At 39.1% G+C, this 14,650-nt stretch overlaps 4 protein-coding genes and 1 long non-coding RNA gene across 9 annotated transcripts; 3 read left to right on the top strand and 2 right to left on the bottom strand.

The window, feature by feature from the left end:
- Window positions 1-432: 432 nt before the first annotated feature.
- Window positions 433-5,225, bottom strand: LOC103324524 (DNA binding protein). 5 transcript variants are annotated; one of them, XM_089047715.1, is made up of 4 exons: window positions 5,047-5,193; window positions 2,833-3,305; window positions 1,181-2,205; window positions 433-1,042 (listed from the first exon to the last, which is right to left on the bottom strand). In XM_089047715.1, exons 3-4 carry the CDS (start codon window positions 2,157-2,159, stop codon window positions 672-674), a joined length of 1,350 nt encoding a protein of 449 aa, XP_088903841.1. In that variant the 5' UTR covers window positions 2,160-2,205; window positions 2,833-3,305; window positions 5,047-5,193; the 3' UTR covers window positions 433-671. The 5 variants fall into 5 exon arrangements, with proteins under 5 accessions (XP_088903841.1, XP_016648802.2, XP_088903839.1 ...); XM_016793316.2 differs by lacking the exon at window positions 2,833-3,305 and having other exon boundaries at window positions 5,047-5,225; XM_089047713.1 differs by having other exon boundaries at window positions 433-2,205; window positions 5,047-5,192.
- A 249-nt stretch (window positions 5,226-5,474) lies between these two features.
- Window positions 5,475-8,330, top strand: ABCI8 (ATP binding cassette protein 1). The gene is made up of 2 exons (XM_008226596.3): window positions 5,475-6,979; window positions 7,822-8,330. Exons 1-2 carry the CDS (start codon window positions 5,549-5,551, stop codon window positions 8,038-8,040), a joined length of 1,650 nt encoding a protein of 549 aa, XP_008224818.1. The 5' UTR covers window positions 5,475-5,548; the 3' UTR covers window positions 8,041-8,330.
- A 606-nt stretch (window positions 8,331-8,936) lies between these two features.
- LOC148918368 (uncharacterized) lies at window positions 8,937-10,082 on the top strand. The gene is made up of 3 exons (XR_016124941.1): window positions 8,937-9,074; window positions 9,291-9,438; window positions 9,615-10,082. It is a non-coding gene; the product is annotated as an uncharacterized LOC148918368 (long non-coding RNA).
- A 95-nt stretch (window positions 10,083-10,177) lies between these two features.
- On the bottom strand, window positions 10,178-12,076 carry LOC103324559 (SWI/SNF complex subunit SWI3B-like). Its single transcript, XM_089047712.1, is given in 3 exon segments — window positions 10,178-10,353; window positions 10,356-11,172; window positions 11,376-12,076. Coding segments are annotated over 3 exon segments (1,482 nt in total). The 5' UTR covers window positions 11,970-12,076; the 3' UTR covers window positions 10,178-10,282.
- A 1,815-nt stretch (window positions 12,077-13,891) lies between these two features.
- Window positions 13,892-14,495, top strand: LOC103324526 (uncharacterized). The gene has a single exon (XM_008226597.3). It carries the CDS (start codon window positions 14,050-14,052, stop codon window positions 14,383-14,385), a length of 336 nt encoding a protein of 111 aa, XP_008224819.2. The 5' UTR covers window positions 13,892-14,049; the 3' UTR covers window positions 14,386-14,495.
- The last annotated feature ends 155 nt before the right edge of the window (window positions 14,496-14,650 follow it).

The raw sequence follows: 14,650 nt of genomic DNA, 5'->3' as shown, positions 1-14,650 counted from the left end.
GACTTTCAGCTCATTCCTTGGTTATGCCTCAAAGATATCCATTCTTTTAACGTATTAATAAAAGAACCAGTCAAAATCCAACCAAACATTCAGCTTAACCAAAAACAGGTTGGGGCTGCCTGCCGCAATATGATTTTCCGCTCATATTGTGTCACGGAATTTATCATTTATCAGCATCCAAGTTCTAACCTGTCCTGTAGTACCCAAAGGAACGCATTTTCCAGATGCACAAAGCGACCTGAACGCAGGTCACCCTGCAATTGATACTTAAACACCGCACAAAGCAAAACATGATTTGGAAAAGAGAAAACCAAAAAGTACAGAAACTTCTTAGTTGCCTGCAAGAAAGCCCTTCAAAGATAATGGAGGGATAACCATCAAACAACTAAACAAGTACCAACATCATCCAAACGGTAAAAATTGGAACCAGGCTGAAATGAATAAACTGATAACAAAAACCATAACCATCCTTAGCTGTCAATAGTAAAGAAAGTCTGATACTATAACTGTGTCTTTGTCATACTCCTAAGAATTGAAATCATTAGCAACTACTTTTACCTGTTTATTCCTAGAGCCTTGATACGGCATGCATCATCTGTCTAACTCTCCTGCTTTTTCTGTCACAAACAAAACTCAGACCCAACCACATTGTTTGATGCTACAACGTGGATCTAAGATTGTGTAGGTGGAATGACATCTTCGACATCACAATCCACATTGCTAATGGCACCAGAAGAACTAGAGATCTGAGGTTCAACCATTCCAGTAGGAATAGATCCTTCAGATGCAAGCTTCAATTCAAATGGAACAGTCTCTCCCCCAAACATCTGGCTGGGCTTTGGCGCAGGGTAAGCCTGTTCTTCCATCACAATGTTGACTGGTTTACTGGCTAGATCAGAAGACACGCATGCAGGTTCAGCAAATACAGGAGTTTGGTTGAGTTCAATATTCAGGCTCTTTGCCACATCATGAACCAATGCATTCTTTTCAGGACCCACATCCACAGCTTGAATTTGAGAATCCTTAAATATGGTTTCAATGCCTGGTATCACAGAAACTGGTGCAGATTCAGAAAATACAGGAATTTGATTGAGTTCAAGATTCAGGCTCTTAACATCATCACGAACCAATGCGCTCTTTTCAGAATCCACAGCCTGAGGTTGAATTTGAGGATCCTTACCTACGGTTTCATCAGCTGGAATGACAGCAGTTGCTGCAGGTTCAGCAACTACAAGAGTTTGATTGAGTTCAAGATCAAGGCTCTTGACTTCATCATGAACCAATGCACTCTTTTCAGAATCCACAGCCTGAGTTTGAATTTCAGGATCCTTAGATACCGCTCCAATGCCTGGTATGTCAGCAACTGGTTCAGATGCTGATTCGGTTTTTGATGCTTTGTTGGCCTCTGCACTATTTGGTCCTTCCATTATTTCGGTTGCTTCAACTTCCTCCAACACTTTATTCTGTTCAACAATGTTATTAAGCTCTGACTGTCCCATTGCAAGGGCAGATTGGCTATGAGTTACAGGCTCCAAAATTTGTTGTGGCATGACTTTTCCTTCCAATGAAAGGCCTACATCATTCTTCGGCAAAATAACAACTGGAGGAATCATAACAGAGAAAGATTTGCTTTCAAGTGACTCCAGTCCGCCAGGGATGGAGGATTGAGTTTGGTCTGGAACTGTAGGTGTTTGGTTTTTCACCTCAGCAGGTTGCCTATTACTTTGCTCTGATGGGCGGGCAGAACCATAAAGCTGAGATTGCAGGTTGAGAGGCGGTATGGGAATATCTTTTCTTTTGCACATCTTAATATGAGGAGCAATGTCATTTGCTGGAGTAATTGGAGCGATTTTCTCTTGTAGAAATACGACACCCCTCAGCTGAGTGTCAGTGTCTCCTACCCTGACATTGAGAAGATAGCCAGCATCAAATGAACCTTCAATCACTCCAGTGACTACCTGACCTACCATTTCACTCTCAACATCATCACTTGTACTATGTTTGTTTTTCTTCAAACTTTCAGCTCCAGGCACTGCAGTCGCGCTCTCTACATGAACAAGATTCTCATCCTTGCGTGGGCGTCCACGTTTTCGCTTCATAGGGGGGTCTGGCGAAGATAAAGAGCTCGTTCCTTGACTCTGTTGATTCATGCTGCACATAAGCACGCAAAAGTAACAGATTTCGCACAAGTTCTAAAATTCTCCCCTGCAAGGAAAAAGGTAATCTCATAACCTTAACAAATGGTAACTGAAAACAGTATGATATGAATATGACTACAGTATAAGATTGTTCTACAAATTTATAATATGATTGACTACAAAAGGAAAGAAATGAAACTGAAATGAGTGCCAATCATAACAATAAGGTCCTGAACCACAGAGAAGCTCCTATTCTTTCTTTACCAATTATAACAATAATATTGTTTCACCTCAATCAACTTACAGATCTATCAAAAGTTTAAATTTTCATAACAACAGACAAATATGATTAACTTAATTTATTTAGATCTAAAATCACACTCAAAAAATGCTTAGTCTAATTTGCAAAAGACCAAACATAGATCTCTCTGGATCTTCAGATCTCCACTTATACAACCTCAATCGATTGACAGATCTATAAAGAGTTTAAAGTTAATGCAATAACCAAGAAATATAACAATCAAATTTAATATAAATTCACACCGAAAAAATGCTAAGAAAGTCTACTTTGAAAAAGACCTCAGCTAGATCTCTCTGGATCAGTACATCTCCATTGATTTATGTACAAAGTAAATGTTTATCCTTTTAACCCAAAAAAAAAAAAAAATCAGAGCCAAGGCCTCAGAATTCTCACCAAGATTTATGATCAGGATGAAGGATTAAGCCATCTTGACTCTTTCACGCTTGTGCCATTATCAACACTACTTAGGGGGGGGTGAAGAGTAGAGTAGAGAGTGAGAGGGTCCGCGGCGCAGAGAGATGAAAGCTTCTTATTTATAAAGAACCCTAATAAAAATGGCAAAGATCCACATTTGAAGAGCCCATGTAAAAGCTATAATTAACAATTTTACCTAAAAGAGAGAAAAAAAAAACATCTATGAATTTGGGCCGGAAGTATCGGAAAAACATTGTGTCAGGCCTGTAATGTAGTCCAAATTTTGGCTATTCCGAAGTTATCATAGCCCAGTGCATTCAAACCTCAGAAGCAGGAATGTCCTCCTAAAGGCACAGTCCAGAACAGACGCGCCCCTCACCCCCACCCCCTGTCATGTTAACCTTAGGAATTCCCAAGTAGAGTTGCTTCCTAGCCCCAAATCCTGCAATTCACTGATGGAATTCCATTAATCAGAGTAGTGTCTAATTTCCCTTCTGGACACCCCAAACTTCAGGCTCAACGCACAAGCATTGGCAGCTCCACTTACTGCATTAATGTGAGTATCCAACTAAAAGATAATATATCATTCCATGCATGTATAGAACCATGTTAGCTTAATCTTTTAGTTCATTGATGATATTTAATTTTGAGGGAGCTATTGAAAAGTTCACAATCATAATCATGTACTTCCATTTTCTTTATGTGGTTCTAAGAATCTCCCAACACGTAAATGCTACATATTAGAAGTTTTAACAATTGAATTTCCCAAAGCCACGGAAGCATAAAGAGATTTAAGAAACTAATATAGGAACCATTGTTTGATAACCTTTTTTGTAAGTTAAATTTATTTATTAAATAAAATAAAATAAAAAACTAGCCTAGTACAGAAGCTGCATCCAAGAGTTTATAAACAGAAAGGAAGCAACTAAATCTACCAAGGAATTTGACCGATCAAAATCCATCTCAACAATTGACTCCTTAATTCCATAATTGAATGTTCTAAAGCATCTAAAGCTTTTGCATTCCCCCTAAAACACAAGTACCACATAACACATAGTAAAGCATTATCAGATTTTCCCACAAAGCTATGACACCATTCTAGTAGCAAGTGTTGATCACATCCTGACATAATCCAATTAAAACTCTAAATAATGACAACATAAAACCCCAAACACTCCTAGGCCAATTGAGAATGTAATAATAGATGATACACCGATTCCCCAGAACCCTTCCACATGTAACACCCATGAAGCAAGACTTTCCGCCATATCACCAAGATATCCATAATTATTTTTCCATGAGCAGAAAAAAAAAAACCTAAAAGGACCTTCAGTGGCACATATGGAATTGAATTCATATATTATTTGCAAAGAGATAAATGTTAATTAATACAGTAGATTATAAAACTACTCAGCATACAATAATTGAACTTAATGATACTATCATGGTTTGATTTTAAGCAATAAAATGAAATAAGTTAATTAGATATTTCAATCTCCTTATCTCTCAATGTTTTCTTCATGGTCACCATTACATAATTGTTTCTCCTTTTATGTATCTTTGCATTCTCATTCATAACACGATTAAACTCTAATGTTTGCAATGTCCCAAGTTTCAGAAACCTTGAGGTAGTAACAATACATCTCTTATTCAAAATAAGTTCAGAATAATTAGATTATGAAAGTGTGAATAAATGAATTGAAGACTCAATATTACAAGCACTAACAAGCATAAATGAAGGAGATAGTTTTCCAAGTTTGTGTTAAACAAATTTGGACACCAAAATATTAAAATAAACATTCTGGCTCCAAGTTAACTAAACAAACCCAAAAACAGACACACTATGAACAATAAAGAAATTAACAACGTAAATGCATAAGCACACATGCACCAAAAAATATTCAATCTTTAAAAGAAATACAATAAATAGAATACTGTTTCTGATGGAAACAGTCCTTCTTTTCCACTCCATTACTCATCTCACTCAAGCCAACAAACATGTAATTTCAGCTCATCATGAATCAGCCCACATAAACAAAGAAAACGGTCTCCCTGGTTCCTCAGATCAAAACCCTAAAGCTACCCAGATCAAATATAGTAATATTTCACTGATGCATTGATGAAATCAAAACAAAAGTGCAACGCCAAAGAAATTAGAATCGCCACAATGCTAACACAGGTTGAAGCACTTACATGTGGCTGGCGAGGAAACGAGAAGCGCAAATCAATCAAGAAAATCCAAAATCCGTGGCAATGGTGGGAAAATCGTTTTCCTGTTCTTTATTTTATTTCATTTGTTTTTTATTTCTTTCTTGGGCTTCTTTATTTTTCTCAGCCCAGAACAAGGCTCTGTTTGGGCGTGGGATTCTTTGAACCAGGAATTGGCGCTGGAACCTATTCCCAGGTGTTTGGACGCGGGAATTACGTTCCCGTAAGTCTAGTGGGCCGTAACGTTCTTCAGCCCATCTGGATTGATATGGGCTTAGAGACTCTTAAAGGCCCATGTTTTACAATGTGTGTGTGCCTATCGAAAGATCCAAGAGCCCAAAAGGCAAAGAGGGTACGTGTGTTGCGCACGAGATAGCTACAAAAGCTATGGCCACGAATTTTTGCAATAAAAGCTTTCTTCAATTCATCTCGTATTTGTCTTCGCGTCGCGTCTTCTCCAACTTTCTCTGAAGTCTGATCCACAACTATGGCTTCTCTGTTAGCTAACGGTATTTCAAGCTTCTGTCCTCAAGCTGCTTCAGAGCAACCGAAGCTGCTCCCAAAAGGGTTTCATCCAAAGCTCGATTTTTTGAAGCTTTCGGGTGTGAAAACCTCTGTTCCGAAAAGGGTCTTCAAGGTCCGAGCAGATGTTGGGTACGACCCGAAAACGATCGACCCGGATGTCTCACAAGGTAAGCTCTCAATCGAGGAATTTCTTCGTAACCGTGAGTACGACAAGAAATTTGGGTTTAATATAGATATAGATTCGTTTTCGATTCCAAAAGGGCTTTCTAGGGAGACCATACGCTTAATCTCTTCGCTGAAAGAAGAGCCTGATTGGATGCTTGAGTTTAGATTGAATGCTTTTGAGAAATTCTTGACTATGAAAGAGCCCAAATGGTCTGATAATCGATATCCTGTGATTAATTTTCAAGATATGTGTTATTACTCAGCACCCAAGAAGAAACCCGCCTTGAATAGCCTCGATGAGGCAGACCCAGAACTTCTTAAGTACTTCGATAGATTAGGAGTGCCGTTGAATGAGCAGAATCGATTGGCTAATGTTGCAGTCGACGCAGTTCTTGATAGTGTCTCGATAGCCACGACACATAGGAAGGCATTGGAGGAAAAAGGCGTGATCTTTTGTTCAATATCGGAGGCGATTAGGGAGTACCCGGACTTAGTTAAGAAGTATTTAGGTAGAGTTGTGCCCACTGGGGATAATTATTATGCTGCCTTGAATTCTGCGGTGTTCAGTGATGGATCATTTTGTTATATACCCAAAGACACTAAGTGCCCGATGCAAATTTCAACATATTTTCGGATAAATGCATTGGAAACGGGGCAGTTTGAGAGAACTTTGATAGTGGCTGATGATAGGAGTTTTGTGGAGTATTTGGAGGGGTGTACTGCACCTTCTTATGATACAAACCAGCTTCATGCTGCAGTAGTAGAGTTGTACTGTGGTGAGGGTGCAGAGATTAAGTACTCCACAGTGCAGAACTGGTATGCCGGGGATGAGCAAGGGAAGGGAGGGATATACAATTTTGTCACCAAGCGAGGGCTTTGTGCTGGGGCTCACTCAAAGATATCTTGGACCCAGGTGGAGACAGGGTCTGCCATTACTTGGAAATACCCAAGCGTTATTTTGGAGGGTGATGATTCTGTGGGTGAGTTCTACTCAGTAGCTTTGACTAATAATTATCAGCAGGCAGACACAGGTACAAAGATGATACACAAAGGCAAAAATACGAGAAGTAGAATTATTTCAAAGGGCATATCAGCTGGGAATTCAAGGAACTGTTATCGGGGCCTTGTACAGGTTCAATCAAAGGCAGAGAATGCTAAAAACTCCTCACAGTGTGATTCAATGCTTATTGGAGACAGTGCAGCTGCCAACACCTACCCATATATCCAGGTAATTTACTTTGATCTTGCCTCTTTTGTTTTTGTCATTAAGATCGCGTATGTTGGTTTTTTTTATTACATGGTTGCCTTAGTGTGATGGTTAATTAGATTGATCATGGGATGACATTCTTGCATTACTTTGTGTTACTCTGCCCTTCTGCTGAGCCCTGGCCCTCCCATCTTGTGCCAAATGAAATTTGTTTCCATAATTCACATGAGTTTTGTGTTGGCAATTGGAGAAGAAAGTTTAAAAGTTGGGTTGCTTTTGGAGAAAGGCATGATGAGTCTGGTGTTCAATATGTAGGTCACTTACTTGTCTAAGATGCTATCGAGATGATTACCAAGATTAATCAATAGTGTTAGTCGAAAAGATTAGACACACTGATACAACACTGCCTTTATTGACCAAAAAAACTGCATTAGGCACATATTGCACTAGATTCAAACTATTTCCAGTACATTCAAGACTTCCCGTATCTGGTGAAAATCTAATATATTCTAGGTCGATTACAGAATTCTTAAGTTATTTGGTCCTTATCTTACTGCCATTACAATTTTTTGGCTGATAATTGCATTCAGGCTATAATTATATAATTATGTATGGCCATAAATGGCCTCTATAATTTGCAGTAAATACATTTTTTTGGCTGATAATGGCATTAAATGGTATAGTTCTTTCGTTGGTTGGTTCAAGGATTAGCCAATTGGCGGTTTTTTCATTGGTTTCATCTCAATTACTAAATTCCTTTCCAAAGTTGTTGGTTTTCATCCAGTTAGTGCCCATAGAATGTGAACTGTCATGGAATTTTTTTTTAAAAAATTCTTAATGAATTCATCTCATGTGTTTAACAGGTAAAGAATCCCTCAGCTCGTATTGAACACGAAGCCAGTACCTCCAAAATTGGTGAAGACCAGCTATTTTACTTTCAGCAAAGAGGAATCGACTATGAGAAAGCCATGGCTGCTATGATATCCGGGTTTTGCCGGGATGTATTCAATGAGCTGCCTGACGAGTTTGGGTCTGAGGTGAACCAATTAATTGGTTTGAAGCTTGAAGGATCTGTGGGTTAGACAACAGCAATGGTTTATGCAAATAAGCTGAGTGGAGGAAATTCACTCTTTTTGTCAATGGGTTACAACTAAATTCAAGTAGATTGCAAGAGACGTTTTAACTGATAGCTATGTTGTGAAAATGGCTTGAAGATGGAAAGTATGTACATATATATTTGTTGTAAATGTGTATCCTCTACTGTCAAAGTACCTACTGTAACGTATTGAGATAGAAGCACTGTGGTGCACATAACTTGTCGATTGACAATAATGCTTGTTATAAATTAAATTTTAAGCTTAATGGTTTGCAATTGTAAGATTGCCTCTGGTTTTTTTATCTTTTTGGCGGGAAGATGCAATTATGATAGGTTGTGTTTGGACGAGGGACTTTAAAATTATGGGATTTTGAAGTGAGGACATTTCAAAATGATGGGATTTTAAGGTGAGGGACTTCAAAATGATGGGGTTAGTATAGTTCCTTGTTTGGCTAATTATTTTATTGGTGGGATTTGTAATTGAAATAAAATAATTGAAGAAATAACTTTAGCCCTGAAACCTAAAATAATAAGAAAATATTGTATATTCAAACAGTATAGCCGGGCGGCTATATTCTTTAAATATTCGAATAAATTCCGCAGGGTACAGCCGCGGCTACACGGTTAACATATTCGAATTCGAAAGGTAAAGCCGTTCGGCTATACTCTAGACTATTTAAATTTGTATTAAAGGTATTTGAGTATTTTAATAGTATAGCCGCGCGGCTGTACTAATCGGATATTTTGAAAGTATAGCCATGCGGCTACACTGTTCGAATATATTCGAATATTTAAATAGTATAACCGTCCGGCTATACTCTTTAAATATATGCGAAACGAACACGAAGCTTGCACTCGCAGTCCGCTTCCAAGCTTCAAAGACTCAGTCTTGAGCCTCTCTCAACTCAAGCTTGGATTTTTTTTTCTTCGATTTCTGCTACTCCGTTGATTCTCTTGGATTGGGCTCTCTCAATGTCTGCCGAGGCAGAGCCTTCGTCCTCCGTGGACGACTACATTTCGGTGAGTGTGGTTTCTCTTTTTTGGTTGCTGAGAAAATGTCGGGAAACCAGGAAGAAATTGAGTAATTTGTTTGCTGGAAGGAATTATGTTTATTTACCGAAACATAGATATTATTAAGTACATGTTGTTTAATACCAGTTGGCTATGCTATATGATATTCGGTTTGTGAATGTCTAAAATGTTATATTATTTTATCTTTTGTGTGGTATTCTGTAGCAATCTTCTTCAGGAATGTTTTCAGAATTTAGAGAGAATACAAGCTAATTTCACAGGGAGGAGGAGCCAAAGAAACTTTGATTCCACACTATGCTTGAACCTGTCACAACTCCTTATGGGCATTCTTTCAGTCGGTCAATGGATCGAGGTGAGTGTTTTGTTGTTATTGATTCTGTTTTCTGCAAAAGAACTATGTTGACAAACTTATCTGGCAAGTTTTGTATACCTACTTTGTACATTTCTACAGTCCATGTGATCCATATGTTTTGTTGTTTTTGTTGAATATTCATAGATTTTTCTTGTACCTTGTCACTTAAACAACAGGTGAGGAGGATAATGGAAGGCAACCGTCGGATGAGAATGGTAGAGTATTGTCACTGGTCCTTTTCTTTCCCTTTTAACTTTCTTAAGGTTTATAAAGTTTGACCCAAAAGTTTAAGTTTCACTGATTGTGGCTTGTGTTATAATTTTGTAGGTTATCACTGACTCTTCAAAGGTTCAATAGCTGATTTTGCTTGTCTTATGAGATGTCTAACCATTCATTTGATCTTTAGTTACTGCTCTTGTTCAATATTTTTACCTGTTGATGTGCTCTTCAGGTACCGTGTTGCAAAGATTGAATGGGTACAGGACATATATCCACCAGAAGGGTCTAGAGAGAGAGAGCAGACGTGAGTTCATGACAATTTGGTTTTCTGTAATCTCTCTATTGGAGTGTGCTCTTTTCTTCTATATTTTATTTTTTAAATTTTTTGTTGTTGAGAATAGTAAGAATCTTGAGTTAAACTTGATCTGGTGCTTAACAATGCTTTTGAGTTTTTATTTTATATATTTTATATATATATAAATTGGTCACACATTTTTCTAGATGCATCACTGTAGGAAGATGCAGGACAAAGTTCTTCTATGTTTTTGTCACTGAATTATTCGTCTATGTAAGAAAACATTAATTCATACATGAGTTCTGGCTAAAGAAAGCTTACATGAGAAAATCAATCTATTATTACATTCTTCTCCTGCATCCGTTCTGCAGTGTTTGGTGCAGAACTTTGATGAATTAAAGCGTCATCTGGTCAACAAAGAGCATGTTTCTCATTTGCTCCAGTTGTTCCCATTCTTTCTCCATCTGCAAATCCAACGCCTCAAAACGATCAATCTTCCCTTGGATCTCTTTCATCTGCACCCCTGTAATCCCAGAAAGTGCTCTTCCCACATCCAGCCCTTCCTTCTCAAGCTGTGAATTTGCATCTACAAAATTTGCCCCCAGTGCATCTAGGTTGGCGTCCGTGTTGGTATCTCCATTCAATGCAGCATCAGTTTCATGCTGTCTTGCATTCGAAGCCCGAAATCCAGCACTCATTCTACTTGTCTCATAATCCGCCTCACACAGCGTAGTTACAGCGGCACAAGCAGCAGCTTCTGCAACCTTTACGCCCGCCAACGCTGACAGAAAGGCCGTCTGAGCCATAATTGGGTTGCTCGCATCTGCAAGAGGTGTGAGACGCATTCGTTTACCTAGAGACGGTGTTGTACCATCACCATTACCCTCCATTCCGAATTCGGCATCACCTGCATTGTCCTGCAATGCACTACTAGGCTTGTGATCCAAATTCCCAGAATCCAAATCTCCATTCAATTCCTCACCGAAAGGAATCTTGAGAAAATGAGCAACACATTCCTTCTCACTTCTACCAACATGCTGTGCAACCTTCCTCCAATCATCACCATAATGCATGAGGCCTTCTAAGAGATGCAGAGTATCCTTATCAGCCCAGCCATTCCCCATCTCTTCATTGATCTCAACCCGCCTGAAATCTGAAGAACTCACACCAATCTGATAGTTCCCACGAACATAGCACCTTGCACACAGCGTCATATCATACTGTTCCCAAAAATTAAATTCAAAACATCAGTTGCAGAAACCATAGCAGCAATATGACACTAATGGATTGCAAGTCAGTCTTTTTTACAAGCAAAATCAAAATTAATCAATTCAATTCCCAATAATTCAACAAATGTTAAATGAATCAATTCAATTCCCAATATATCTTGGTAGCAAAAGAATGACATTGGAAAAGGACAGACCTTTTCAGAAACAAAGCAGGCAATGCTACAAAGAGACTTGCAGCCATTGCAAGTCCTCTTCTTGGGGCTCTCCTTGTTGGGAGCGGAAGCAGAGTCCTTGGGACCGCCGGAGGGGGATTCAGCGCCGCCATGAGAGGCGGCGGCGGCGGCGGCCTTGCTGTCCTTGTCCTCCCACCGAAGGGGCTTGTTGAGCGCGGAAGGAGTGTAATTGATCAAACCCCAGGCCTCGAGGAAATCAAAAACCCTCCGAACGGAGCCGACGTCGCCAACGAGAGCCTTGCGGGCCTCGGTGAAGGTGAGCTTCCGAGAAGGGTTTACAGCTCTGGAGTGCTTGACGATGGTGTTGCGGTAGTACTTGTAAAGGCTAGGGTTTTTGGACGGAGAGCGAGAGTCGAAGAACTCCGGGAGGAACCGGACCTCGCAGTGGTGGATATGGTCCGGCGAGAACCAGCTGGAGTAGCTGGGGACGAGGATGACGTTAGCGTCGGCGCTCGGGCTCGGTTGGGTTTGACGCGGAGTGGCGGATCCCGGCGTCTCGGGCTTGACGGAGGTCGGTGAAGGAGCTGGCGGGGGCTTGTCGGAGGAGGTTGCCATGGGCTTTATGTCCGATCTGAGATTTTGGCAGTGAAAGCACTTACAGTTACAGATAACGCGTTTTTTTTTTAAGTTTTCCAGAAACGAGCGTTTCTGCCTGAGGTTTGTCTGGTGTGTGTTATTCTTTCTTGTCAATACGCGTTGGGCCTGAACATGGCCCACTTACAGTCTGCCCTTCCTTGAGGAGTTGGGCATCTTAACTGGCCCACTAAGGCAGGGGAAGGCCTTGACCCTGAAAACTTGTGCTTAACCTTGAAATAAAGTACGAATATTAGGTCATCCCTTTGCACCGAAGTTTGAGTCTTTTTTAGTAAGCTCGCCCCCTTTTACCCAAGTTCGACTTCCCCTTATTGTAAATTAGACTCACTTAAAGTAGTTTGGACTATTATTTACAAGAAATGGGCTCAAACTTAAATGCAAAGGGCAGGACTTACTGCCCTAACCAACTAATTTAACTTACAATGAATACCTCTGTAATATAAGTTTTGAGTAATTGATAATTTAAACATTCACAAATTCTTTAATATGAAATAATTGAATGCCTAGTTCATGCAGGAAACTGAATATCTACTTGGGGATGAGAGACGTACGAAACTGAACCAAATAAATTGTACATGAATAATACTAATTATAGATGTCTCTTTGATGATGCCGAATGCAAGCATGGTCTGATAATATACTCTGATTTAATTGATGAAACGTCATCGTTCTCTTGTTGCATCCTTGAATTTAAAAATGGCAACAATGTCACTCTTGTTTTTGTCAGGCCCAAGCCGTTGGAGGGTTGACTTATACATCAAAAGCCAATGCGAAACCACTCGAAGGACAACATGTTTGTCCTTTGCGAGAGAAACTCTCATGCAACGAGGATATTACTTTTTGCTATTTCTAATTAATAATATAATGACATGTATGATAATTTTTTCACGTGTCAATATGTTATTGACCGGATTGCTATCCCGTTAGTTTTTTGAGTTTTGATTTGTTTTGCCTTTGTCCCCCTCTTCACTCTGTATTGACTCTTTAAAGCTTTTTTTCTTTCTATAATTTAATTTAATGGCAATTATTTATGAGTTTTTATTTTCAGAGATCCCTCAGGCCGGTGGAGGTTTTTGTCTGTTCTATACATGGGCAAAGCCTCATGTTTCCTCTTCTTCTTCCTTTGACTTCAGAGCTCACCTCATCAATCATCAATGACGGCCAGCCTGCATCACCTTTAAACTCTACTTTACTCTGGCGGTGTGCTTGCTTATGTTTGCAAAGCTGGTCTTTAATGACTAATAGTACAATCTTAATTCAATTATATATTTTCAAATTAAGACAAATAATTATACTACGTGTTAAGATACAACGAAAATTTTTGTAGCTCAAATAGTTAAATGACTAGTAAATTTGAATTAATTTCGAGATATTACTATATGTTTACACATTCATGTACCTATGTAAAAAACTTTCTTGGTTTGAAGTGTAAACTACACCATTTCAATAAGTGTATGCATCGATTAAGTAAATGCATGAACTAATACTTAAATACCACAATCACTGCTCTGAATTTCTTGATCATCCAATTGATTGAACCACATGGTTTACGTACACATTACCACTTTCTTAATCAACCATTCACATCCCAATTGGCATCTGATCCAAAACCAAAGGATTAGATCTTTTTATTCTATAACATATAATTCAGTAGTGATCTAGGCTTTCTACTGATGTTCATACCTTGAGGCACCCTGCATGACAAATTAAATGAACCCTTCTTTTTTAATCATGGAAAATTAAACTGAATTTTATAATGGAATTGGTTTTAGTTAATTCACACAAAGTAGATGATATTAAAGGCCAGCTCAGTGCCTGCAGTTTTTCTCTCCATTATTTGTGTAAACAAACAAACATTAGTAGTGCACATGCTTCTGCTTCATCAGCAAAAATATGACCTCCTCTCTGACCTGACCCTACACCTCCATTACCAACTCTTCAAGGCTCTCTCTATAAATCCCACTTAATTAATCTCATCTCAGCTCACATAACCATAGCACAGTAACTCTCTTTCTCTCTCTCTCTTGATATCTTGAAGGAAATGGCTGTTATGATCAGAACGCCATATGCCTACTCAAAGATGGACAAGGAGGACCTAGAAGAGGTCATTCATCGACGAGCGCAGTTCTTGATCTACAAAGTGTTGCAGCAAGCAGAAACGCGAAGAAGGCCGTTGAATTTGAGGATCAGAATACGAAAGTTGAAGGTGAAGATTGGGAGGAGATTAAAGAAGTTGAGGAAGAGCATGTTACTAAGTATATCTGCAGCCAGAGTCTGCGTTTATAAGCAAGTTTTTAGTCAACTGAAAACTTGCAAGACTTTGTTTGGCCGCGGGGAGGGAGCCATTGGCGCCAGTCTTCCAGCTTTGTTCACTTAATTGAACCACTTTTGGTTTTGTTGTGTCTCTTATCGTTTTGAGAAATACCAGGTTGTAATTTTGGTGTTTGATTTTTGCTCACATATAAATATAATATGGGATGTTACATAGTTTGCTTGCTTGATGCTTCTTTTCAGATAAACAAGCAATCTCAGCTTGGCTTTGGCTTGAAGATATTTTGGGTTCAAACATTCGTTCGTACGCTTGGAAATTATTACATGCAAATGAGCACCACAATTAATCACTAATTATAATTAAAGACAAA

Source organism: Prunus mume, linkage group LG3, assembly GCF_029339155.1.
Source record: "Prunus mume cultivar Tortuosa linkage group LG3, ASM2933915v1, whole genome shotgun sequence".
NCBI lineage: Eukaryota > Viridiplantae > Streptophyta > Magnoliopsida > Rosales > Rosaceae > Prunus > Prunus mume.
The sequence above is the reverse complement of the archived record's forward strand: the minus strand, read 5'-3'. Positions and strand labels throughout refer to the sequence as shown.

Bases quoted from the DNA above. Each gene is read 5' to 3' on its own strand.
- LOC103324524 (XM_008226593.2), bottom strand. From the start codon at position 2,159: ATGTGCAGCATGAATCAACAGAGTCAAGGAACGAGCTCTTTATCTTCG.
- ABCI8 (XM_008226596.3), top strand. From the start codon at position 5,549: ATGGCTTCTCTGTTAGCTAACGGTATTTCAAGCTTCTGTCCTCAAGCT. The intron at 6,980-7,821 runs GTAATTTACTTT...TGTGTTTAACAG, and splicing joins ACACCTACCCATATATCCAG to GTAAAGAATCCCTCAGCTCG.
- LOC103324526 (XM_008226597.3), top strand. From the start codon at position 14,050: ATGGCTGTTATGATCAGAACGCCATATGCCTACTCAAAGATGGACAAG.